We start from the raw sequence: 26999 nt of genomic DNA, 5'->3' as shown, positions 1-26999 counted from the left end.
CAATAACGGGATTCTTACTACCGTTACACTTGACCATGTGATCATTTTCTGACTATTAGTGACTGTCGTGCCCTGTGATGCAGCTAAGTTACGTGCATTCGAGGTTCGATAATAAAATATATAAGTCCAACTAATTTTTAAAGTAAAATGAACATATGAATTTTTTTTGTGGCTTTAATCTAGAAAGCTATGAACAAATTGTTATTGTTAAAACCTGAAATATTTTTTTAAAAGTAATTGTAATATGAATATTTGGTTTTCAAACACAAAGAATGTAAATAATTACTTTTAAATAAGTCAAATGAAAAGGTTAATTTCCAATATTATTGGTAATTCTTTATTGTAAAGTGATTGAAAAAGTTCGAGTTATTCAAGATTGTTAATAAACAAACACTACTGAAAACATTTCCAATAAAATGTCAGAAAAGTTTTTTTCCAAGCTTACCTAAAGTAGGACTGTTCACATCTTATACAAAAAAACACGTGGAAATTAATTAATTATGTATATATCACAGCTCTTCAAACATTGTCAACGAGTAAATGCACCAGACATCATAAACATGTGTTTTTTTTCTTTCTTTCTTTCTTTCTTTCTTTCTTCACTTTCATGTAGTATTGGGTATTCAGTTGCATTGATACAGGATGTACATATACATATTAATCAGAATTTTGAAATAAAAACAATTTTTTTGATAATGGCACCATAGTTCAGAGATGAATTAACTATACTGCAGTTCAAAGCTTCCCGAGTCAGTGACTTCACAGTGGCAGCTATTCGCTGCAGTCCATCGCTTGGTGTGGGGCTGCCACACCTACCAACAAAGAAACACACAATTTCACTTTTCACAGTCAGGGGATCAAATCTTTTAAAAAAAAAAATGCCCCAATTTCAGATCTTAATCTAAAAGAAGTCTTTTTGGTTGTCTTTAACACAAACCATTTTATGACATACGAATTGGTGAGGCTGAAAGTGATAATTTTCCCCCAGGTATTTTGCACATTTAAGCAAATTTGTATGCACATACCTACATTATTATTTTAAAACATCAATAGAATGATGTAATGTGCGCATCACTTGGTACAGCTGTTGCATGCCTGTGCTCTCATATCAGTTCTCTTGCAGCAACACACTCAGTGTGTACAACGTCACTACTAGGGGTTTCCCCCCTTTTCTTTCTTAACCCAGCGCTCTTAGCCTAGTGGCCCTACCGCCCTGGGGCCCCATGGGCATGGATGCGGATACGCCGCATACACAACCAGGAAGAGCGTTAGAGCTTTTGGCTATGCAAAGAGACTGAGGCTACCCATCCCAGCTTATGCACCACCTCCGGCCCCCTACTCCACTCAGCTCACCAGCAAGTTGGATGCTCCCTAAGCCCTCTGGAGTCATCACTTCTGGCGCCTACCCCAGTCTCCCGCCTCACACTGGGACTCCTCAATCACCCAGCGAACCCGCGGTCCGGTGGAGGCCTACCCAACCTCTTCCAGCTGTCCAGGCTGGTAACCGGAGCAGTTCTCGTCGCTCATCACGTCAGTACGTCATAGGGCTAGGGAACCCTGATACCTGCCCCTAAAGCACTCGGGGCACCACTCCCAAATACGAGTCCTTCCCAACGAGAATCATGGGCCTTAGAGGAAACCTCAGCGGGGCACCATTCAAACATGGTGGATTCTCCCCGTACTATGACCAACTTTTGGTCTCGTCGGCAGACTGTTCACCGGTAGCTTTACCAGACCATCACGCTTCAGAGTGCAGCCACGAGGTGTCCTCGTCGCCTCGGAAAACCCTCCGACCCGCCGTACCTCGGCCCGATGGGTTTACAGCCGGTTAAGGCCCGGATGCGACTGCACTCGTCGGGCGACGACCGCCGTCAACCCCAGCTAGAAAATGGCAACTACAGTGCCCGGGCTGGAGGCACCTGGGGGTTGCCTCAGTACCTCCACCGACTACAAGGCTACAGGGGAAACCTCGCTGTGCAGTTTACAGCCCGTTTTTAGGCCCTGTCGCCCGACACCATAACCACCATACCCAGTCAATTCCTTTACCATAGGGCCTGATCCATTCACTACGGGGCCCTTTGGGACCGATGCACTGAGGCTCTGCCGTCGAACCCCCCGGAAAGGTTTCTATCGCATCTGCTGTTGCCCGCAGATTCAGCCCTTTCACCATTTCCGGTCTCATACATGCAATTGAGGATGCAACTGAGGCAGAGTTGGACCCGGCAGTGCCCTCTTCAGTTAGGGAGGTGCTATGACCAGCGGTTGAGGGACCCATCCCAACATAGCCACCACAATCCTCCCCCAACAGTGGTGCCAACGTGGAGGCAGAGGGTTGCCACTTGATGTGGAGAGGCTATATAATCGCATCACACACCCTTTCCGCAGACTTGATGGGTCATGTCTCGGGTACTAGAACCGGCAACAGTTCCGACACCTCAAACGACAATCACCTTCCTAATCGGTGTGTGGAAACCTCACGACAGGCAGAGGAGACCTCGGAATTTCCTGAATCTCCTCACCGACTACAAGGCTAAAGGGGAAACCTCGCCGTGCAGTTTACAGACCGTTTTTAGGCCTGGTTACCTGACCTGCAGCGCCGCTGCCAGATAGGTCAAGTCCACTCCCACTCAATGTGTACAGAAACCCTGCTGGTGCCTGAATGCCGGCAACCCTCCGCACACCCAGCCACCCCTCAGTTGCCTGCTCGACTGCTCGAAGCACGTCGACCACCGCTGAAGCCCTCCGACCAGGACCGTATGGGAGTTCATGATCGAGTGAGGACCACGAGCCCCCTGAGCCCTCGCCGCCGCCGGTCGTGAGATGGGGCAAGCCTCCAAGGCAAACCAGGAGGCACGTGTGTGATTGTGAATTGCAATAAACCCCCGCAGTGTACTTTCGCCTTTTATGTCTGATAGGAATTATCTCTCTCTCTCACACACACACACAGTACACTGTACACTGTCTTCCACCAAGGCTCTTCGCCGGCGGTCTGCCGACCCAGAGGGAAGGGACAGGTACTTGTTCATCCCTCATGCCTTGTCTCTTTTCCTACCAGCACAACACTGAAATGGTTTCATAGCGGCTAGAGCACCCTGGAAAATTTGTCTGCCGGGAGACAGCCCACTGTGGATCAGCTGCCCATATATGTCGCGCCCCAAGTGCTTAGGCGGGATTGTGAGAACTTCCGCTAAATTGGCCAGCCACAAAAGCAGTCATGACAAAGTGAGGGTGGTTAGTCTGGAACGCCACAACAGTACATCGCATCAGCTACCTATCTAACCCTTCTCCCTTCTCGTACCCTGCCCGGCCTTATGCCCTACCTCAATTAGGGGGAGAGAAGCAGTGGGATGTCCTTGGAGCCTGGCTCTGGCTAGTCAAGGAAGAGAGCACCACGGTACCTGGCGGTACGACCCTGCCACAGAAGCCACGCCACCTGCCACCCAGCTGCCCTGTAGTGGGGCAGCACAAGAGAAGACTGCCTACCCAACACTCTCTCTCACAAGCTACAGGTGAACCAGGGCCTACAGTCGTCACACCCTTAGAAAGTGTCAGGATTGTGACACAACTTATCTCTAGGACCAGCAGTACAAAGAAATGCACTACACAGCAAAAAGAATCCTAAAAAATGGCATAACTTAGTCTTAACAGCATGCACTTCTGGTGTGTAAAATAAAGTGTATATTATGTACACTATGCTAAGAGCAAAATGTTAATGTTTTGAAGATTTTATTGATAGAAGGTGAAGAGAAGGAACCATATACTTAAGTTAATTTTAAAGCTACTGCTATCTTTGGTGATGGTGCTGTGTTTGTAAAAAAAAACAAATGATGACAGATAAAAACCATGTATGCAGACATTAATCAATGAGCATTTATTTTCTCACACTTTTTAGATTCAAATTATATATACATAATTGCAGTCTCTAGTAGGTAATCCATTTTTCCATGAAAAAAAGATTTTCCATATCAGTGTGTTTTTTCAAGATGTTAATAGTTAGTGCTTTATCGTTGGCCTAGCAAGCTGCACTCCCAATGTAGAGTTGCAACCAACATCTTGCACTCGGAAGGCAAACATACACGTACAAAAATATATTTGACACAGCAGGAGAGCTGCGAGTTCAATCATTAACAATAATGGAAAACAGGGGCGCAAATGTGCAGGACTTGGGGAACTCGCTGGGACGTGAGGCAGGGGCAGACGACGGCAGGAAACGGGCCAGGTCACGCTCGCTACCTCCTTCGTTGTCCTCCGCCTCCTGCAGAGCTTCGGTGACCAGGTTGTTGACGATCTCCCGGCACTGCTCGTCGAAGCCGGGCGGCATCCAGCCCAGCTTCTCGTGGCACTCGGCGCCTGGCGGGGGTTCCGGCAGCTTCCGCAGCATCGCCTGGATCTCTGGCACGTCCACGTCACAGTACTGCAACAGCACAAGCTCATGTGTGAGGCGAACCACAGGGCAGATACACACTGCACATTGCCAAACCTCATGTTACAATAACTGCCAGTTGTAGTTGACAAATTGCATAACACACTAATACGTCATCACAGAGTTTCTGGACCAAATCAGAACTTGTGACATTTACGTAAATAAGCACAGCTTCAGAAGTTCAAGGAAGGGACTGTCGCATACCTACAGTATGGACTTAAGTAAAGTACACATTCTTATCCATAACATACTATATACTATTTTATGCCCACTTCTTAAGTCAGAATCACAACCTGTCAGTTAAGTGTCTAGGGAAGGACGGAGCATGCTCCCCTGTGTAAGTATCGGCACAACAAATAGAAAACCCACAAGCAAGCATTTTAACTTCATCTTGGAAAAAATATCTCTGCACTGACGTGACCACAGGAAAGTGACCTCCAAAGACAGTGAGCTACTCTAACTGTAGTAAGACAATCCCGATCAGCAAGAAAAATGATTCTGATCTTTCTTGCTCCCTGATATTTCATGTAGCTTTGCATAATGTTAAAATATATATAAAAAAGCTAATCAATATTTCATACAGCAAACATTATTTATTATTTTACTTGTGATTCTGTAATATACAATGGCCAATGGGTAGAGACAAGCTTTTATGGTTTTATTTTTAGTCCAATTTTTTAAAACAGAAGATTACAATGTTATTTTTATTTTTATAAAAGCTGTTTTGTAATCTTTACTCCACCAAACTAAGGGTAGCATTAATATGCTGCATTTTTATAGCAAAATATATTTAATAAATTGGTCTAAAACATACATTCAGAACCTTAAAAATAAATTAGCTAGCATTTATGGTTTAAAATTGATCCAATAAAAGATGCACAACAAAACAAATTAAATTAGTTTTTCTAAACCATGCACTTTGGTACCATTTTTTGTGAGGAAATAACATTCTTTGAATGTCAAAAATTAAAAAGATTCCCTTTTTTATTATATGAATTAAGTTTTGGTTAAATGGTACTTAATTATATGATAAAACTTGCATGGTGTATTAACTTGTATTTCAGGTGTTTTGACATGCTTTTCGATATTATTTCGGTTTCATCAAAATTCACTGTATAATTTTGTCTCTACTAGTGTGTTATTCAATTGAGTCATTCAGATCTCGACAATGCAAACCCAGTCGTCTAAACTATTTCTATACACACTATTGAGACTCGAACCTACAAAACACACCCCACTGTGATGAGTGAACTGCACCTGGTAGAACATCTGACGCGAGGGTGGCACCATCCCCGCCCTGAAGATGTAGTTCCTGTCAGAAAAGTGATGTTCCTCGTCGACTTTCTGGGACGAAGAATCTTTGCTGCCACCAATCATGACCTGCTTGGTCTGGGACACAGGTGCGGCCTTGTAAGGCAACACGTAGTCACAGTAGTTGCGCTTGGCCTTGACCTTGGTCTTCAAACCACCTGCAACAACAGTCGGCAGTTCATGAAAAACAACTCTCCTGCACTACTGGCTTACCACATTACAATACAAGTGTACGAACAAACATATTTTCTGTCAAAACACAGTTCAAAACAAGTAATGGATTTCCTAAAAACACAAATATTTTTGTTTTGGATCTACGTATTTCACTAAACACAATCATTTTTTTTAATTTCTACATAATAGTCTGATAATAAATTTTTAATTTTTATTCCAAAACCTCGATTTCAAGCCCAGCAGCACCAGCCGTGTTGAGTTACTGCATTTCGAAGTCTTTTTATTTGTAGAGAACAATTTGGACGGATGAGGTTTCTTGGCCTGTGGGTTCTTGCTGCGTCGAAGGCGAAGGATTCACAGATTTCTCAGTCGATGCTGCAGTCACCATCTTCAGGGTAGTAGTCCCCGTAACTACCCTGGAGTTCGCGAATGCAATGTCGATCGACCAAACATCAGTGCACCTTCGAAGCGGCCCCACAAGCCAAGAAACCTCAGACAATTGCGAAAGCCTAAGCCCCTTTTTAATTTCTACAGATGTTCCATCCACTACATAGGCTTTTATTTTTGTAACAAATTTTGCCACAAGAAAAATACAACATGTTATTATTGTTATCAATTGTTTGTAAAAATTCGGGAAAATGTTAAGAATTAAAGTTTTTGTCCTACTAATTGCATTGTGGTCAATCACTAAATCTATTTTCTGAATTTCCACAGTTGAAAAATACCTACAAATTTACTTCAATTGTCCTCTTCTACCACATTGGTTTATATTTTTGTTAATTTAAAGTTTTTGGGTGAATAGTATTGAACTGAGACTTCACCCGGTTGTGACCACGACTGTCCGCAGTCGGAAGGCGAAGAACCCACCCCTGACGCGCAGCCTGTAGTCCAGCGTCTGGTAGATCCTCGCGGACACGTCGGCCCGAGGGTCGTAGCCGAACCTGACCCACATCACCCGCCACGGCCCGGTCACGAAGTAGTACGCCACGGCAGGGAGCAGGTACTTGATCTGGTCCTTGTTGAACCTCGTCAGGTGCATCAGGGCGTTCTTGGACCACACCGGCCGCTGGTCGAATATCTGCAGGATACAGTCACGCGTCCAACCATCGGCCAACCACCCCAGCTTTTTTCACAACGGGATATTTCACGTTCAAGACACCTGCAGATAGTGCCGGGCCTCGGTCAAGAAAATACGGAAGATCCGGACTAACTGTGCGTTTTGATTCAAAATTTGGGGAGTTTGGTTCTAGGACCCTATGTGATGTCCTATAAAAAGGCATAAACAAGTCTAACACAGAAACAACAGCTGCTGGACCAATGAGTCACAGACTATTAGAAATGTAACATTAGGGCATAAGTTCTGCTGTGGGTCCTGCTGCGAGCTACGTAACATTATGCCTCACCTCTTTGTGAGGCAGCGGTAACATAAATTACAAAAACTGTGACAGAATATGTAATCTGTGAGGAATAATATAGTAAAAATATGTTAATATAATTTAACACAACTATAACCACTAGTATACAAGCTTCCAAATCTACATAATTAAAACTGACATGCGTCTAGAGCAAACTTGAGTCCTTGAAGGAAATTTATAAACAATACCACTGTCTCTCACCACCCATGGAGCTGGTCTAAAAAACGTCAGTTGAGTGATTATGTTCTTGTCCAATTTTCTCTACATTTCATGCTAATTATAACAAGGAAAACTTTTAAAAAATGAGATAAAGTTGTCAATGTGTTTCTTGACCTACAGTAAAATTACTGTGGATTATGACTACGTGGTATCATCATCACCAGTGAAGTGCTGACCCACCGGCATAGTAAGAGGTTTTCCAGTGCTTCCTTTAAAGAGCAATCGCTCTCTCTTAGGGACAGAATAGGTACAACTTAGGACTCTCTGGATAAGAACTGGTTTCATGAAGGTAAAGTACGTTAAGAGAAAGTATAATTTCAATTAACTTAAAAAAAAAAAGGAAGTAATAAACCAGTTAAATTTAATTTGAGAATCTTGTGAACACTGCACACTTACAGAATGTAGTACCAAACACAATAAAAAAAAAAAGAGTGTGCAAAACTCATACAAATATGGTGAATTAATTACAACTGGCCCAACCAATCAGCAAACAATAAGTGAAAGGCGACTGGAAACTGTGAAATAAAGGGAACATTCTGATATATTTCTCTGCTTACAATAGTTAGTGATCAATAGTTATCATTATCTTGCACAGATTACAACTGCTGGCTGGTTCTCTTTGGAACTTAAAAACATCCAGTTAATAAAAAAATTCTTCAATACTACAACATTACAAACAAACCTCCTTTATTTTATCGAGAAATTTTTCATTGAGGAATTTCAGGCTGAGCAACTGAAGTGCAATCTCCCGAGGTCCACTCGGCACCTCGTCGACATCGAAGGTCACGAACATGGCATGTCCCGAACGCTTCCTCCGCGTGCAGCCAATGATGTTTTGCGGAGTGGTGTCGAAGTCGTCTGCAGCTTCCTTGCGGTACAGGTACGACTGCACAGAACATACTTGCTTCAAACACCTTTGCAGAGAAGACTCCATGAAGAGTGTTGATGGGAGATGAACTTAGAACACAAAACAGTAAAAAAAAAAAAAAAAAAAAATGGACAGTACCTTTCAATAACCCAAGTACTATGCATGTTGGCAATTTTTTTTCTAATAATAAGTCTATCATAAATTTTAAGCACACACAAAAAAAAAACACTAAATGTACCCAAGCCTGTTTAAAAAAAAAATTGTCCTCTGCTATTGCTATCATGTTTATAACCTTATCAAGTCATTATCATTTTCACGAATGGCTTTCAGCTACCGAGCTGGACTGCCCTTCCACTTTCCACCTCATTTATCCTCAATCTGGCCTGGTTCACCCTCTTTTCTGGACTTTCTCCAGTCACTAAAGTCAGGACTGTCGAATGTGTTCTGGTTGTGGTTTGCGTTAGAGGGGCAGCCAGTAGGCTTAGTAATTTATCAAGCCAAAACCAAGTTTATAAGAATTAAGTATTTCAAATATGAAACTGGAGTGATTTCTTTTTAGGTATCTCAAGCCAGTATGATTGTGCAAAAAGTTAATATTTTTTTAACATTTTGATATGAGTGGGGTGGGCGGGGCAAAACCACTTTTTAACGGGCCGCCAGTATGACACTCCTGCCCTAAGCCATCACTATTGTAATTGATGGGCCTGTCTCTTTGTCATAATGGAGTTTACATCTGAAAGAGATTACTTGAATAGTTGTTGCTGGCAAACCAGTTGTGCGCTCCCAATCGAGGATGTGAACAAGCGAGAGTGAGAAACGGAGGTGAACACACAAACTGCGAGCGAGCCTCAATCGTACCTGCATGTTGTCCATGCGGGAGAACGCGGCTGGGGTCAAGAACTGTGGGGCGTCGGCGTAGAGCCAATCAGACGTGGGGAGTCCGTGTGGCACCAGCTCCTTGTAGATGCACACGTTACGGCCGTCGCTCGTCTCGTCTCGCCGCATGGGCAGGTACTGGAAGTCGCACAGGTCTGCACAACAAACCACCGACTAAAGATGCCTGCATTTTAAAAACATTTTGGAGCTGGTAAAAGCTTGTACAGTAAAAGCATGGTTGTGTTTGTTGTAAGCAATTAATGTTTAACTATTTTGTTTAAAGCTTCATTAACATTTTATACATGTCACTAGTGTTGTAAATAAATAATAAAAATCACTCGACACGTATCACAGTGGATGGGTGTCAATCAGGGGCGCAACAACAGGGGGGGGGGGGGGGCAAGGGTATTTTGCCCCCCCCCCCCCCCCCCCCCCTCTGAAATCTTGAAGTGGGGGCAAACGGGGGCAAAGAAAGTGCTCTGTAATCAATTTTTAGATAATAAAACTGCTTAAATAGCACCATTTTCCACCTTGAAATACAATTTTTCCCGGGGGAGGACCCCCGGACCCCCCGCTTCAATACGGGGGATCGATGATTCTTTATAAAAAGTTATATTGCCCCCTCCTTTGGAACTTTAATTGTTGCACCCCTGGGTGTCACGTTTTCCTTCTCCCTTTTCAAGGCCACGGCAGCAACTGCCCACCTCCAGTAATACCTAAGTGCCCAGCTCAGTGCTGATGCACGGACTGCAACTAGACGACTACACAGGGCGTCCAATAATACCAGGTAAACCCATCTGAGAATTTTTTAGTAAAAGTTTTCAATTTTTTTTTGTCAAAGGGTAATTTTTAAGTAAATATACAACCAACACTAATCATGTCCAAACATAACAACATAATTTTCTACAGTTTGAACGAGTGTTCACCATATATATAATATTGCCTCAATTAATAAAGATGTAGGGCTAGGTAATTATGGCTAAAATTCGTAAAGAGTAAATTGGCTCTTTATTCTTGATTCTTCATTAAAAATGCTCACAAAAATTTAATAAAGCATATGTTATAAAACAGTTTAGTAAACAATTAATACTGAATTAAGGAGGATTATTTCTTAATGGATGATAAACAACAAATTATAGATTCTCCAGGTATTCTAAGTAAGTACAATTGTAATATAATTAATAGTTTCTCACTGGTAACTGTCAGGAAGAAATTGTATTTAGATAATTACAAATCTAAAAATGAAATAAACATCTATCTTTATATGTGTTTTTCCCATGTTCTACTTGCCTACAAATAAAACAAAAGGATAGTGCCCTGATTCTTACAAATGATCAAATTTTAAAAATAGCCAAAAAAAAAAAAAATTTAAGGAAATTTTCTATTTGGAGCATGACAACCTACTAGGTTGACACTAATCAATGCAAATGAATGTATGCAATTCCAACGTACTTGTGAAACGATACACATTTGAAACTTGACCGACGACAATGGCTGTACAGTCGTACTGGGGAACTTCTGACGATGAGGGGTCCTGGGACTGCTTCTTGCGCACTTTGACCTTCAGGAGAACTGCAGACACGTGGTGCAGCAGTCCACACGTGGGCTTGCAGTACGCATCGTCCGGGCGGAAACGAAGCTCCAGCCGTCGATTTTTCTTGGAGTACGTCTGTGCTGACAAATATTGGATTTTGTTACAGCAATAAAAAGTTACATTACGTAAAAACAAAAAACCATAAAATGCTAGCCAACTGATTAAAAGCAAAAACTGTACACAAATAGCCCACTCCCAGGCTGGTAACTTGTCGCAGAAAGACAAACAGAAAGGAAACACATTTTTTTTTTGTTGGATCCATTTCCTCGGGCAGCAAGAGATAAGGTACCTGATAACGGTTCCACTGTGCTTGTTCTGATTAGTCAGACAAGTTAGTTATTAAGAACTCTCAGTATAAACACAACCTCCTATTAGCGTACATAGCTGTCTTTGGAGCATTCATGCTAATGTGTAACTATGTACCTGTAAGGTATTGAAAAGGTTATCTTATCACAGTACGAATCCTCTATCAGTTGTGATAATTATTATGAATGTAGGGTACTAACAATGTGTACAAGTCTTACTAAATAAACAAATTTTCACTGTTCAAGCGATACAACATACTTCTCTTACATAAAATATAAAGTATGTAAGTTTTTCTGATTAATATAAAAGTTTAATTTTTTTCACAAACTAGTAAGAATTACAAAACCAATCCTTGGGAGTAAATTTAGGGATGTGTGTAGTGAATTTCTGATTTTTTTTTCTTTTCGTTCTAAAAAGCCGCGACGTCCGATTATTACCAGAGCTTTTCTTGGTTTTATTCTTTTATTTTTTGCTCTGAACTTGCTTCGCATTTGATGCCCTTCCCACTATTAACATTGTTGGTTATGTATAAGGAATTTACTAACAGACTTTATAAAATCGACTAATCAGTATTTTGTAAAACAATTATATTTATATGAATTGCTGGTTTCTAGTATAGCCAATATTTTTTCAATCTTAATACAACCAATTAAATAACGTTAACAAACCCTGGAAATATTTGTTATGCCTCCTAAAGTTTTCAACATTAGGTCGTCATTGTGTACAACCCCTGGATATTCTACACAGACAAACTGCCTGTCGAAATTGTGCTCGTTTTCCGACATATCGAGAAATTAAATAATATACAAAAATCACAAATTATCAAATATCAAACAAGTAGTTTCGTGTTGAAATTTTAAACAAAATAAATATGAAGTTTACAAAAAAAATGTATCCCAAAGATAACATCTAAAAGTAAATAAAGTACTAATACCCAATCGCCAAGATATGAAAGCATTAACGATAACTCGAATAATTCCGATGTTTACCGAAGTAAACTAGGTTAAATTCATTCTATGGAAAAACTGATGGTGGTTTCCTGTTACAAAGTCATGCGTCAAATGGAATGCTGCCAAAATGCAAAATGCGCTTTTCTATGGGATAGATGCTACATCTAAAGATATCTATAGTATCTATAGAACTAGTTTTTGAATGAGATAAGTGTTTTTAAAACTATTTTAAATGCTTTCGTAAACAAAAATATTTTTAAACAATTGCATGCTAGAAGACTATAACAATCACAATTTTTTATGTTCACAACACATTCTCATCATTTTGTAATGTTCCTGTAAATCAAACAAATTATATACTAAGTGAAAAGTGATGATGTCTAATTGAATTAGCTTTAAATTTGGTGTTATTAAATTGCCATAACATTTTTTTCTGAAAGTTCTTTCCTCCATAGTAGTTAAGCCAGATGTACTCGAATTCGGGAACACATCCCCAAATCACTGTGTCTGTACCAACGAGCGTCTGTACCCATTACCCGAAAAGATGTACCTGAATTCAAGGAAAAAGAAAAAAATATATAAAAATGGAAAACCGTTTTTCCCTGCCATAACTTACTGACGATAACCATCTCTGAAAACAGCCTCGGCTATGCTATATTCCTCAGGATCTCTAGAGAACCACAGGATCAAGTTGAAGTTAGTATCAAATATACAGTAGGACAGCTACAACCAAATCAGAAATATCCCTCACTGAGAACGGTCTCGGCTAACAACTATTAAAGCACAACACAAATTTAAGTCGACATTCTCTTATTAAGAGTAATATTTGCACTAATTTTACACAAACTTTTAATCGGATTTTTTTCTTTCCATATGTGGCTAGAATACTGATATTGTAGTATTCAACGTTTTGACGTGTCCCGGCAACAGCGTCCAGTGCTGTGGTGGCTTGAGGGGGGATGGACGTCCTCCGTCGTCACTTGAACAGCTCCTGTAGTCGGCAATCCATCGTGCAGAGAGGGGCTGGTCCTCTTGCTGGGCTTTGATCAAGGAAGAGGAAGGAGGGAAAGCTTCTAGAGCGATATCCTCGAAAGGCCGCTCCAGGGGAAGAGGGATGCTAGAGCGAAATCCCGAAGGCCGCTCCGGAGGAAGGAGAGAGAGAAGGAAAGAGAGGAGAGAAGAGGAGAGCAGAAAGTAATACACCCAATTCTAGATTCCGGCTGTATTTCCCTAGATTTCTCTGGGGTAAGGATCTGGCCGAGGCCAAATGCAGGACACGACAGTTTATATAATCTCCCCCTCCCTCTTTATCAAAAGCCTAAAAACATATTTTAAAATTTTTGTATGGATCTTAGCAGTAGAGCCAAAAATAAACTATAAAATTTTATGTTGCCATGCTATTATGAGTTTTAACAGATCAACGTATATGATCTTTGTACTAAATAATACAGCAATATTTTGTTTTCATACTTTTTGTGTGTATGTACCGTGAATTACTCCCGAATCGAGAACTTCGTGTACCCTAAAGTACTCGAGTTTAGATTTCAGTATAACCCAAATTATGAGTTCCATTCGCTGGCAACACTGCTCCATAGTTTTAATTTCTTGCAGGAGGTTACAGTTTGTAGCGATATCTATGTTCGTGTTTATTATCAAAATAGTTAAACAGCTGTACGAATGATTGCATTTGATAAACGTTTTTAATATTGTCGATGCGGAAATACTTTTGTAGTCAAATATTATAAATGGCTTCATCAGCAAGGTAATTTTATTTTATACAATCAATGAAACTAATTTTTGTTATTGTGATGTTTAAAGGCTGATATTTATTTTCTATTTGGTTTTTGAGTTTGATAGTGCATTGATTTATTACTTTTTTCTGTTATTATTTTTTATGTTTACAATTTATCTGATTTTTAGTTTGATTGAAAAGTTTTATTTTATAAATTTTTTTATCTAACATGGTTTATTCTTCCTGCTGTTCAGAAAATATTTGTGTTATATTAATTTATTCATAATTAATTTCGAAAGGTAAAGTGTCTGAATGCTGTTTAAAGTATTATGTCATTATTTGTACAAACTTTTGAATATAGGCTCCATTATTGAGATTTTACTTGGCAATTGGGCTTCTACCTGTGGGCAAAGTGAGAATATGCGGGTATTGTAATGTAAGCTGTAAACTGTTATTTTTTCACAAACCAGTAGGAATTAAGAAACCTACTTATCAGGGGTTAATTCTGGAACATCTCAAGTTTATGGAAACATACATTCCTATTTATTGCGGGTAATCAATGAATAGTGGCAGCAGTGTAAAAAAACAGGTATTGTAATGTAAGATAAATAAATTTAATTTTTTCTCAAACTAGTAGGAATTACGATACCATCATTTCTGAGTAAATTTAAGCACCAGTGTAGTGTGTAAAAAAAATGTTTTCCAATTTTTTTCTTTCCGTTCTAAAAATCCGCGCTGTTCCTATGGAGCTTCCACTAATCCCTCCATCCACATTTTTTACCCTAGTTCCCAGCTTTCCTCAGCCTCCCTCTCCCTTTATCACTTTGAACACAGTCTTACTAATCTCTACCCTCTTCTTCCTTCCCGTTTGTTTGTCCCCAGCTTCCTTACCATCTCAGATGGCCTATGCATCTCATCCTCTTGCTCTTCCTTTCTCCTCCACATACCTGTGACCCACCTCGCTGTCTTGCGCTGCACTTTGTACAGCTCCCTTGTCTTTTCCACTGGGTTTGGGTCTCAAACCACCGCTGCATACATCATTGGCCTGCCTAACGTGGAGTAAGCCTTTTACCCTCCCTCCTGTACCCAGCCATGTCCTGTCCCCGCCCCTTTATTAACACCCACTGCACCGTTTCCCCATCCCAGGTTATTCTGCATTGTTCCCTTAGGTATATGTACTCCTCTGCTTCCTTAATCTCCTGTATCCTTCCATATCTTTCTCTTCCTCGTGAACCTAACCACCATTGTCTTACTCACATCACACAGTGGTCCACAAACATCTGCAGCTTTCCTCCCATACCACCTCATAGTGGTGAACATAAACTAGAACTAAAAAATTATATTTTTTTTTTCAGGTTGGAATTGTTAGAATTCTTTTTGCTCTCTGAAAGGGGCTTAACTTGAGACACTTGTCGCTACTTTTTCCTTTTCTGTTTAAAGTGTGGCTGGGTATGTCCATGGTCTTTATGTCACCATTGACTATGTACCAGTCAATCTCCCTCATCTTTTATGTTATTTTATTTATTCAGTCATACCATTAATTGGCAGAAATTTCATTTACTGAGTGAACTGACTCATGTGATGTGCTTTGCAAACTTTTACTAGACCCCTTGTTTCAAGCAATAGAGTTCACATTACAGATCTGAGGCTGAAGTCTCTAGAGCTGTGTGCCAGACTTACATAGCAACAGGTAACTTAATTAGTTTCTGGCATATGAGAATTTTTTTTTTTTTTTCATTTTAATTTGACTATTCCACCTTCTGTTGGGCTTTTGCTCAGTGGCACTCTCCTATGTCCTGAAGATTCTTCATGGTTTTTTCCCTGAGAATAAAATAAATCCTCACAAATAATGGAATGAGCTTCCCTAATATCTTCTGGAGGCCAAAATCAAGGGTTTACTAATGTGAACGTAACATGGATTACACGAACAGAATGAGCTTTTGCAAAGTTTTGTGTTTGCAGTAGATGTATGTCATTACAATCTTAAGGTACTCTAGAGGGTGATCATAAGTCTCCATGCAAATAGTAAAAGTGGTGATTAATGTTTATTTTATTTGTACAAATAGTATATGATGCTACAGTTACTGGATATGTTGCACGTGTCTTTTTCCACTTTGACTCCGCTACCTGACTGGTGGTACCACTCCCAGTCAATCTGTTCTGCCTTCATTAGTGGCGTCTCTCTTCAGTTGGTTCATCTTTCTGAGAACAAAAAAGAAATTAGTCACCGCTTTTATCATTTCACCATTCGTGTTTCAACAAAACTCATCCTGTAAGTTGTTCTATCTAGTTTCTTTTTAACGAGTTTTGTACAAGTTTAAAACCTGCTGCTGTCAATAATTAAATTCATAGATTTTTTTTTTTTTTGATAATCGGATAATTGTATTACTTGTTAGTAGTGGAGAATAGGTACCCATTTCTTTCCCTCAGATGTGAAACGAACAAGGTGTGTTGCTACGCTCACCCGGATGCGCCTCTCATAGAGGACTACCGTGCCGGAGACCAGATCTGTTCAGAATGTGGCCTCGTCGTCGGAGACAGGTTTGTGATGGAGCTGGTGTCCCCGTATTTGTTTTATAATAAAGTTTGTATCATTTTTATAGCCATAAACTATTATGTATTATTAAAAATATTCCTTTCTATTATGTGGTTATGGTGTTGAAGTTACTTGCTGTAGAGCTGAGGTTCAGTAGAGATTTTTTATGAGTTTGTTACTAAGAAAACTTCATAACTTCAGCTTTTTAATATTTAAAAATTTTTTAAATATATTTTGTAACAATAATAATTCACTCAGCAAATATTTTTTGCAGTAATTATGCTAACATAGCATTCCATAGCAAAACTAACTAAAAAAATTTTAAAAGCCATTTGATCTTTGCTTGGTAGCCAGAGAAAAATGTGTATATTCAACAGTTGCAAAATTTAGACTTGTGATTTTATGTTTTGATCTTAGACCTTAACCCTCATTATACAATACCTCCATTATTCTAACCTCACCAGAGTAATTACCAAATCAGAACCTATAATATTCTATATATATTACAAGAAAAATTTGCTCAAAATTCTTATCACAATGTCTCCTGTCCTACACTGCATAAGCAAATCTGTCTGCGGGGCTCTGATTGGTCGCTTCTCTGCAATCTGACCACTTTACTTTAATTTTGTGTACTTCAATAATTATAAACCATAAAGTCAAGAGTTCTTGGAATTTACTATACAAGGTTTATTGTTAAGTGTTTCATGATAAACACTGTAGTAACCATTCCATGTCTAGCCCAATGTTTTAAAATGTGTAAGTATCTATAGTGGTTTGTAAAGTCAGTGAACTTTTTTCCATGGTTAGCTACTATTTTGCATATAATTACTTATTGTATTGTTTAAAGATTATAACTGCAATGTGTGTACCAGTGCCTAAATCTGTGTAGTAGTTAAAACTGTGAAATTTGTTGGTTACCTGATAGAGTTATAATGTCGCTCGGTGGTTCTCGGCATGTGTCACAGGGTGATCGATGTGGGCTCTGAGTGGCGGACGTTCAGCAACGAGAAGGCAGGCCAGGACCCTTCTCGTGTTGGTGGACCTGAGAACCCACTGCTGAGCGGCTCCGATCTCTCCACCATGATCGGGCCGGGCAGGGGCGATGCTTCCTTCGATGGCTTCGGGGTCTCAAAATATCAGAATCGTAGAACCGTGAGTTTTCCGTGATTTTGCAATGCAGGTGGAAGTACATATATTGATAAATTAAATTTTGAAAACTAGTTTTGCAAAGCTTTCTTTACAAAATTAATACTATTTTATATTTATATTTATTTTATATTTATTTATTCCATTTGAGACAGTAATAGTTAATGCTAATTAGCAAACAGTTGTACAGTAATTAAATAGGAAGGAAAATTAAGTTTTTAGTTTGAGCCTGATATTTTTTTTTAATGGAAGATAATTATGTACATGCCTTCCTCTTATTTAATGAAGTTGCATTATTTATTCACGCAGGATAGTGTGTTATTCAGTTATCTTATAGACAATCCATTTGTGGTATCTATTTCCTTTCATGTTTTTGTTTATACAAAATATGTACAGGTTTTTTTGAAAATTAATTTTAATTTCAGATGAGTAGTTCAGATCGAACTCTGATCAATGCTTTTCGTGAGATCAACACGATGGCGGACCGCATTAACTTGCCGAAGACGATAGTAGATAGAGCAAACAACCTATTCAAGCAGGTGCATGATGGGAAGAACCTGAAGGGCCGCTCCAACGACGCAATAGCGTCCGCCTGCCTCTACATCGCCTGCCGACAGGAGGGAGTCCCCAGGACGTTCAAGGTACCGCCACCGGCCTTGTGTGTCATTGGCGGGTGTTATCCGGAACACTCGCATACCTTGTACTGTCTTCACCTGAAATCATTCCTTTATTAGTTAAGCTTCAAAGTTGTGATGGGAAAATTGCCAATTTTATGGAATCCGAATCTCGAATTTGAATTTCAAAGAATACATGAATATACTCCTCGAATCCGAATGTAAATCTCAAGGGTTAAAAATAAAATAATGCACAATAAAAGTTTTGACTATGGTGTTGTAATATGCAACCCTTTGAATGTTAAATATTAAAATAAGTTTCCAGAATCAATACATATTGTAATTTTATTTATATAATTACATGTTAGATTACAATATCATGGGGAATTGTATAACAGGATACGCATGAAAAAAAAAACCTAGTAAACTGTGTAGGTTATCAGTTGAAATTTTTAATTTACTTTCTTTCCTGTAACATTTTTTGTTGAATCTTTTACCTGTAATGTTGAATCCTTCGAATAGAATATTAAGGATTTGTTGGTATTTGAGGATTTGATTGGCCCATCCCTACTTGAAAGTTAACTGTAGCTTGAGATTTGCAATAGTTTGTGGCATTCACACACATAGATTTCGATAATTTTAATACTGTTTGATGACTTCCTTCAATGTTGTATGATGTGATAACTAAGGGGTCGTCCATTAATCACGTGATGTATTTTAGCAAATTTTTAACCCCCCTCCCCCCTAGTGATTTGTGGTGAGGTTTTAGACTTACAACCCCCCCCCCCCCCCCCAAATAAATCACGTGTATTTTTTGGTACAAAATATTTTTAAAAATTTCAGAATATTATCTTTAAATATAGGTGTAATCTAATTTAATTCTGGAAAATTAAGCACAATGATAAAAATGTCCAGACACACATTAAGGTTGCAGGTTTATTCTCACTGGCATAAAAATAATAAAGGAAAGGCTTATATGTGATTTACGCATGTATTCGGCGCCAAAATCACAGTCTTACTGGCGACTGGCAAGCCGAGCCGGGTGGTTCATGTTGCGGCGGGCGGGGATGTTGTTGCCTGGCTTCGGCGAGTCAAGGTCACGCGTCACTTTTCGGTTTAGTAGAAATCGGGCGAAAAAAACAAATACACGTGATATCTCTCTACACCCCCCTACCCTCACCCCTTGTGATATTTAGTGATTTTTCCCTCCCCCCTCCCCCCCCCCCCTTTCGAGCCTCATATGATTAATGGATGATCCCTAAAGGAAAAAAACTGATTTAATTAGAAAAAAAAACTTAAGTACTGTAATATAACATTAAAGTATTTATTTGTCATGTAATAGTTTCGAGAACAATTCGAGAAGGTAAATTTTTGATCTCCTCCTAACAAAAATATAGCTATCTTTACCTCTGGCTCTCTCAACCAGATGTAAAAAAAGGATGGTGTAAAGTTTTGTAAAAATAGTTTGGTCTGGCCTATATATTTTTCAGAAATATTATTTATTATTTAATGTAAAATTTGTTTCAATAGTTCCCAAATTTCAATGCTGTAATTTTTTAAAAGTTAGCTAGTATATCAAACATTTTATATGTACTATCTTTTATTTTGTAATGACAATGATAACTTTAATTGTGACTAGATTCTCTATCTTGTTTCACTTTTGGGGATATTCCTAATCTCATTTTTACCTGTACTCGCAGGAGATCTGTGCTGTGAGCAAAGTGAGCAAGAAAGAAATTGGACGGTGTTTCAAGCTGATTTTGAAAGCCCTGGAGACGAGTGTCGATCTCATTACTACTGGAGACTTTATGTCTCGTTTCTGCTCCAATCTTGGTGAGTTTCAGTCACAAAGATGTGGGCTGTATGTGCTCTTTAAGTGGTACATATTTTTTTTCATTGCATTATGATCTGTTAAAAAATTGCTTAAATTGTTTTGTTTATAATTGAGTGTGTGTCATGGAAACTTGGATCATTAGGGACAGGAACACAAGAGCACACAAATCTAGGATGCTGTGAAGGAATCGGCTACGGTGTCGTACCGTAAGAGATGATCCCAGCCAGCATTTGCCTATAGGTACTTTGCGAACTATGGCAGACTAAAATAAAGATGCCCGGACTGGAATTAACATGGCAACATAGGTCCTGTGGTACAAAGTTTGGTATTGTATCTTCCACTGCACGACCTTGCTCCATTATTTGTTCCATCACATGCACAGCACACTCCTGACTATATACCCTGAACAAGGGGTGGAATGAGGCAGATATAAGTCACTAGTTACTGTCCATGTGGTACTTATTTCATATAAAGCACTTAAAAACAATTGTAATTTTTTACTGTAGTCGTTGAGTGGGTTCTTATGAAAACGTTGGATGATACAACCCACCGCTATATTTAATAGCTGTTTGCTAGCAAAAATGTGTTGAATCAAAATTCATTGCTGTTTCCATTTTCATTGGGATTCCTTGGGAATCCATTGAGGTTATTCTGTTCCACAGGTATTGTGGTTAAACCACAAATCAGCTAATTTAGAGTTGACTTGTTCAAGACACCAACTCATATTTGCACGTATGTGGATGCTTAGACCAGCCTCTCAGGCGGTGAGAGGTTTTTTTTTATTCCCGAGAAAGTTGGTGTAGCCAGCAAAACATTGTAACTGCACGTCTCCACAAAGATGTTTTCTTTATGTGTGTGTCAAATTGCCAGGATGTGAGTACTTGTGTTGCTGTAAATGTTTCTCTGTAAATTGGTAGCCTAAAAGCGTATGCTTTCCTCATATACTCAACTGTTAGTTAGGCCTGGATGATTAGCACAGCTTGCAATTCAAATTAAGTTCCCTACACTTGCAAATACAAATTGAGTTGTTAATTGATAATTTAAAAAATTCAAACTTTATGTAAAGTCTCACTACTAAGGTGATACAGCATTTCATATTCACCCTATTATTTTGTAAATAAAAGAAGTTGGAGATTTTTTAACCTAGTCTTTGCTGTTATATCTCATCAGTTTTTTTTTTTTTGCAAACTTCTGCCTTTACTGTAATCTTTGTTTTAGTGCATTTTTTATTTGTTATTCTGTGAAAATTTTTGTTCATTCTCACATAGGTTTTTTAAAACTTAGTACTATGTATAAAGATACTGTAGTGTGCATAAAGCATAAGTAAACAGCTCATTTGGGAGTCATTTTTTTGTGCCATAGTAAATTATACCTAACAGCCACATGAATACGATGAAGTAAAATATCATGTTACTTTATGTACTTGAAAAACAACACACAGAAATTCCTAAGCAAGTAGAGAAAGTAGCTGAAGGAGAGTATTATTTTATTTGAACATGTGATGTGACAAGGGGACCCTCTGCTCCCAGGTCTCCCCATCATGGTCCAGCGGGCTGCGACGCACATTGCCAAGAAGGCCGTGGAGATGGACGTGGTCCCGGGGCGGTCCCCCATCTCGGTCGCTGCAGCATCCATCTACATGGCTTCTCAGGTACACCAGTCGTACAACTTGACTCAAATCACTGGAATTTTTATCTTTTAACATTTACATTTGAATTTATATTTTGATTTAAGTACGGAGTTCATATCTATGAAGTTTCAGTGCTTTTCAGTCGTAGTAATTTTGCGAAATTTGGAGCCATTGTGTATATGTTGACTGTTTCTAGATGTTGCTAAAACTCAATTGTTCCTTCCTAATAGCTGTACAGGAATACCTACATGCCTCATATGACAACCATACTCAACAAATCAGAAGTAATTTCAAAACACTATTAACTCGTAAGAAATAGGTAATTTTTCCATGAAATAAAATGTAATATGGTATTCTGCACCAAAATAAACATCTTTGAGAAGCATTAGACATGTAACTCATTACGTACATTAATTTTCAGTATCAAAATGTAAGATTTTACAAATTACAAAGCCTATATGATTGGTCTCTATGCAGAACTAGAAAATCAAAGTTCCAAAGCATAAATCTGAAGTTAAATCAAAACTCTTGGAAATAAAAACTTGCAGATACAAGGAAGAAATTTTGATTGAATGTTATAGTTTGAATGGTTGATTAAAATACTGCAGTGTGACTTGAAGAATATTCCTCACAGTTAGTACTTTTACATTTATAACCTTTTTATGTACTCAGAAAACACTAATGTTTTGCCATTTTATGGTTTTTACTTAGGAAATCTACTGCAAAATATACATAATTAATGTGGTTGAAATTATGTTACACATTTTATAACATTATATTTTTGAATTTGGCAAAACCCATAATATCTTTGCTCTATCTACATAGAATAGTCCAAACAGCTGGGAGTTTGTTGACCTGCAGTTGTGGCGGGGTGGGAAACTGAAAGTGTGTGATTAAAAGTGATTGTTATGACCAGCGGCAGTTGACAATTTAAAAAGGAAAGAAAAAAAAAATACTCGGACACTCTAAAGTGGGCAAAAATTTTTATATTTTTTTTATGTGGAAGTGAGTACCTTAGCAAGGCTTCAGCCACATATTGAGTATAACTATAAATAATGAAGAACTAAATGTCATCCACCGTCACCTGAAAGTTCTACACGGAATGTGATTATTTATATATAATTTATGTGTTTGTTACACCCGGATTTTAAGTCTTTTGGAGCTCGGGTCGTGTGACGTGACTTCTCTCCCGCAGGCGTCTGACGACAAGCGCAGCCAGAAGGACATCGGGGACATAGCGGGAGTGGCGGACGTGACGATACGCCAGTCGTACAAGCTCATGTACCCGCACGCGGCACAGCTGTTCCCGCCAGACTTCAAGTTCACCACGCCCATCGAGGAGCTGCCCCAGATGTAGCGACGGCTCCGTTCCGTGGAGCTCGCACTTCAGTCTTTTCACATCCGAGATCAGTTAGCGGTTTAGTTTCGCAGGTGTTAGGATTGGAATTTTTCGATAAAACGTATTTTGGAGGCAAGAGAAATGATGCGTCTCATTAAGTCATGACGCTCTGTGACTGCAACTGTACATCAATGCTGTTGCTGGACGACAGTCCATCCACCTTTAGCTTTCCAAGAGTATGATGTTTTTATTCTGCAAATATGTTAATGTTTTTTCTTTTTTTTTCTTTTTTAAATGATATATCTAGTCTGGAAGTTAAAAAACTTCTGGATGTGATCTTGGATGGTTGATGTTATCTTTAAAAGATTTGTGCAATGGGAGTGCATGACTTGATGTAAGTTTTTGGACATACGCCATTGCTAAGAACTTTTTCTGTTGAAGAAAAACTAATAAATAAAATAAATAAATAAAAATAAAAATACTCAAAAAAAGATACAAAAAACACACAAAATTAAGCAAACAATTGCTGTTGTCAACAAGGATATGAACACCACAAAATATTCCGAAACAGGAATATGGTCAGCAAACAAAGAAAAAACAAAGAAAAATGTACTAAGAGAACGAAAAAATCCCCACAAATGATGACAACACAAAAATATTGAAACCCAAAATAATTCAGCACAACAGTTGAAGCGAGACAAAAAACATGACAAAACGAAAAAACAAACAAATACAATAGTTTTACCTAAACAGAAACAAGCGACGTTTCGGGAACTGCTATCTGCTCCCGTCCTCAGGCAGAGACGCACATGGTACGGAAACACAGGTGCGACTCTTGAGTCTCGCTTCAACTGTTGTGCTGAATTATTTTGGGTTTCAATATTTTTGTGTTGTCATCATTTGTGGGGATTTTTTCGTTCTCTTAGTACATTTTTCTTTGTTTTTTATTTGTTTGCTGACCATATTCCTGTTTCGGAATATTTTGTGGTGTTCATATCCTTGTTGACAACAGCAATTGTTTACTTAATTTTGTGTGTTTTTTGTATCTTTTTTTGAGTATTTTTATTTTTATTTATTTATTTTATTTATTAGTTTTTCTTCAACAGAAAAAGTTCTTAGCAATGGCGTATGTCCAAAAACTTACATCAAGTCTTGGATGGTTGACCTTAACATTGGGATTCTTATTTTGCTTTTGTAGTTTTTGTAACTCACGATTTTTTTTGTGTAGCAAAAAATTGATTCTATCAAAGTACCGTATTTACTCGTGTATAGCGCGCCCTCGTGTATAGCGCGCACCACGATTTTTGCAACAAATTCCAAAGAAAAAATTTTTTTTTCCCGTAATTAAATTTTACTAACATTTTGTGGTACCTGTTAAGTAATTACGTATGAAACAAATGATAATTTAAATTGATGTGTGGTGATGCGTCAGGAAAATACTTAAACTCTGCTGTGTAGACGGAAGATAATGAAGCGCTGTATCGTCACAACTGGTACGTGGGCGGGAGGGAGGGAGGGAGACAGGCAGGAATGGGACGCGGAGGACTAGATGACTCACCTCACCGGTAGCAGCTGCGACGAGGAAGCGAAGGAAGTGGGAGGGGGAATGGCGACAAAATTCTCTCTCTCTCTCTCTCTCTCTCTCTTTTATTTTACTAGCTGCGCTGGCTTTCTGTAGAGGGGGAGGTCTAAAAATAAACAAGAGTGCGAGCTTGTGCGCGGATGTGTGTGTGTGTGTGTGTGTGTGTGAAAGAGAGGCCTTGTTGCTTGTGCGTATGTGTGGGGTCTGGCCAGAAACGTCACCCGTCAGTTAACGACTTCCACTCCTCCTCCCCGCCACCCCATCACTTTTTTTTTCCGTGTATAGCTCGCATCCCTGATTTTTTTCCTTTACTTGAGGGAAAAAAAGGGCGCGCTATACACGAGTATATACGGTATCAATCATCTCCAAGCTTTTAATAATCTTCTGTGAAGTGATCTAAACTGACTGAATCCAATTTGAGACATTTATTTTACTATTTTGGTTGTGTATGCAAATGCTGCATTTGGTTGGTGTTAAAATTTTTCATGTGGTGCCTTTTAAACTATCAGAAGAAATTAGTTTCTCCAACGTATTTCATATTAACCATTGCATTTACCTCATATAATGGTTAATTAATGGCTATAGGTAAAAGGAAATTGAAGGCGTGCAGTGTATGGCCATTGTAAGTGTTGGATCTATCTTTCATTGATCATTGAATTACCTTAGCGAATAAATAGTGTACAGTTTACTCAGACTTGAGTCATTTATGTACAACTTGAGTTTTATTCCAAATAGTATTGATCAATAAAAGTATGTATCTACTAAACCAAGATAAAGTCATTGAAATCCAAGCCAAAATTCAAAAGATATTTTTTAGTTTGTAGTACTTTTTGTTAATATGTACATGATGAGCACTTTGTCTCAGGATTATATTTTCTTTGCTGTCCTGTCACCTCCAATGTTTCACTGCCCATTAGCCCATGGTGGAGATACTTATGAAGTAAAATATAATTAACTCTTAATTTTAGGCTTCAGGTAATAAAGACTGTACAAGTAATGACCCATTTTGGAAAACTGCAAAAAAAAATTTGGTTGAAATTAGTTGCATTAATTTTAGTTGCCGTGTGTTGTAATTCTCTTTCCGAGTGCTCTACTACAGGAAAGGCTATTATTTACTAGGCTTCTGCAAGTACTTTTATTAAAATTAAATTTCAATATAAAATATTTCCAATACCAAATTAAAACAATTTTTTTTTAAACTTTACAGACAGGAGTCAAAGATAATTTCATGCAAAATACAATAAAATAAAATCTTAAGAGCAGTGTAAAAAAAAAAAACCTGGAAACCTGGTAAAATAAGTTTGGTAAAAGTTATATTTATTTGTAATATGCCTACCAACAATTTAGAACTTTAGGGATAGGCACAACATATAAATGAATCTAACAGCAACAATACACAGCAAATTTGGCAAATACTGATATGTAAATAATTAAAATGTAAGTAATTAAAGATCACAGGTAGGGATGGGCCAGTCGAATCCTCGAATCCCACCGAATCTCTAGTATTCGAAAGATTCGAAATTCGAGGGAAAAGATTTGGGATTCGAGGAAAAGATTCGGGATTCGAGGAAAAATATTGATGTAAATGTAGTATTTTAAAAACTTAAATGCTTACAATTTACTTGGTCTGTTCCGTTTTCCTATTGAGGTACAGTAGTACGTGATGGTCGGGACCGAGATAATCACTGATTACCGAATTTCACGGACTAGTGATTAAAGGCCCGGAAGGTCTTGTCAAGCTTCTCAGACACCGTAGTGCAGCTGGGTTAAGGCCAGGGTCATGTGACGTAACATCTCCCGAGGCTTGCCACGCCTTGGCAGCAGATGGATAAAAAATAGTAAACTCCCCATTATTCGTGTTAATTGGGACCCGCCGATGCCAGGATAATTGAAATCCTGTAAATAAAAAAATAAACCCGGATAATCCGTTCACGGTAAGGGCCGGCCGTCTTCGAATTAGTGTCTCGGCTTAAAAAATACAGCATTGCCTAGCCATTAGTTCACGGTCATTTACAACAGCCAAGAGAGAAGGATAAGATTGTGCTCACCTTGCACCCCCCCCCCCCCCCCTTTCGTACAGCTGAATGCCAGCCAGACACATCACACGCCAGCCGCTTGCCTGCGTTGGCAGGTGGAAACAAACAAAGGGAGACGGGAAGCAGAAGTCAGGACATCCCCCTCAAGTTTAAAGAGTGGCAAATGTGACAGCAGAAAGGGGGGCGACACAAAGGGTCGGTAGAAACAGCATTGCAGAGTTTGGTGGCCCACGCGATGGCTTGCAGTGTTTGCCGGCGCTGGCCCGCGTGATGTTAATTTTAAGTGCTGACAATTTTCTTCTCTTTTTTTTCTGCTCTTTTAAATCGTCCCGGATTATCTGATTTCCGAATTAGCGCATCACGGATTAACGAGGTTCTACTCTATTGTACTTTTAATTCGTTATTATATAAAAA

The 26999-nt window shown here is 38.9% G+C and overlaps 2 protein-coding genes across 5 annotated transcripts; one reads left to right on the top strand and one right to left on the bottom strand.

Moving 5' to 3' along the window:
* Positions 1-314: 314 nt before the first annotated feature.
* Positions 315-12110, bottom strand: LOC134541781 (general transcription factor 3C polypeptide 5). 4 transcript variants are annotated; one of them, XM_063385448.1, is made up of 8 exons: positions 11855-12110; positions 10739-10955; positions 9269-9441; positions 8225-8428; positions 6776-6986; positions 5681-5892; positions 4234-4414; positions 315-812 (listed from the first exon to the last, which is right to left on the bottom strand). In XM_063385448.1, exons 1-8 carry the CDS (start codon positions 11969-11971, stop codon positions 772-774), a joined length of 1356 nt encoding a protein of 451 aa, XP_063241518.1. In that variant the 5' UTR covers positions 11972-12110; the 3' UTR covers positions 315-771. The 4 variants fall into 4 exon arrangements, with proteins under 4 accessions (XP_063241518.1, XP_063241517.1, XP_063241519.1 ...); XM_063385447.1 differs by having other exon boundaries at positions 5657-5892; positions 11855-12087; XM_063385449.1 differs by lacking the exon at positions 11855-12110 and adding an exon at positions 11624-11831 and having other exon boundaries at positions 5657-5892.
* Positions 12111-13744: 1634 nt separating this feature from the next.
* LOC134542225 (transcription initiation factor IIB) lies at positions 13745-25315 on the top strand. The gene is made up of 7 exons (XM_063386310.1): positions 13745-13898; positions 16299-16409; positions 17370-17556; positions 17976-18191; positions 19865-19997; positions 21528-21649; positions 22824-25315. The coding sequence occupies exons 1-7, from the start codon at positions 13882-13884 to the stop codon at positions 22983-22985; spliced, it is 948 nt and encodes a 315-aa protein (XP_063242380.1). The 5' UTR covers positions 13745-13881; the 3' UTR covers positions 22986-25315.
* The last annotated feature ends 1684 nt before the right edge of the window (positions 25316-26999 follow it).

Source organism: Bacillus rossius, assembly GCF_032445375.1.
Source record: "Bacillus rossius redtenbacheri isolate Brsri chromosome 4 unlocalized genomic scaffold, Brsri_v3 Brsri_v3_scf4_2, whole genome shotgun sequence".
In the NCBI taxonomy this organism is placed as follows: domain Eukaryota; kingdom Metazoa; phylum Arthropoda; class Insecta; order Phasmatodea; family Bacillidae; genus Bacillus; species Bacillus rossius.
This window is presented reverse-complemented; position numbering and strand designations above follow the sequence as displayed.

Bases quoted from the DNA above. Each gene is read 5' to 3' on its own strand.
- LOC134541781 (XM_063385446.1), bottom strand. From the start codon at position 11,971: ATGTCGGAAAACGAGCACAATTTCGACAGGCAGTTTGTCTGTGTAGAA. The intron at 10,956-11,854 runs GTTTGTTAACGT...TTGTCAGCACAG, and splicing joins GCATAACAAATATTTCCAGG to ACGTACTCCAAGAAAAATCG. The intron at 5,893-6,775 runs GTGGGTTCTTCG...CTGTTGTTGCAG, and splicing joins CTACAGGCTGCGCGTCAGGG to GTGGTTTGAAGACCAAGGTC.
- LOC134542225 (XM_063386310.1), top strand. The intron at 16,410-17,369 runs GTTTGTGATGGA...CATGTGTCACAG, and splicing joins GGCCTCGTCGTCGGAGACAG to GGTGATCGATGTGGGCTCTG. The intron at 19,998-21,527 runs GTGAGTTTCAGT...CTCTGCTCCCAG, and splicing joins TCGTTTCTGCTCCAATCTTG to GTCTCCCCATCATGGTCCAG.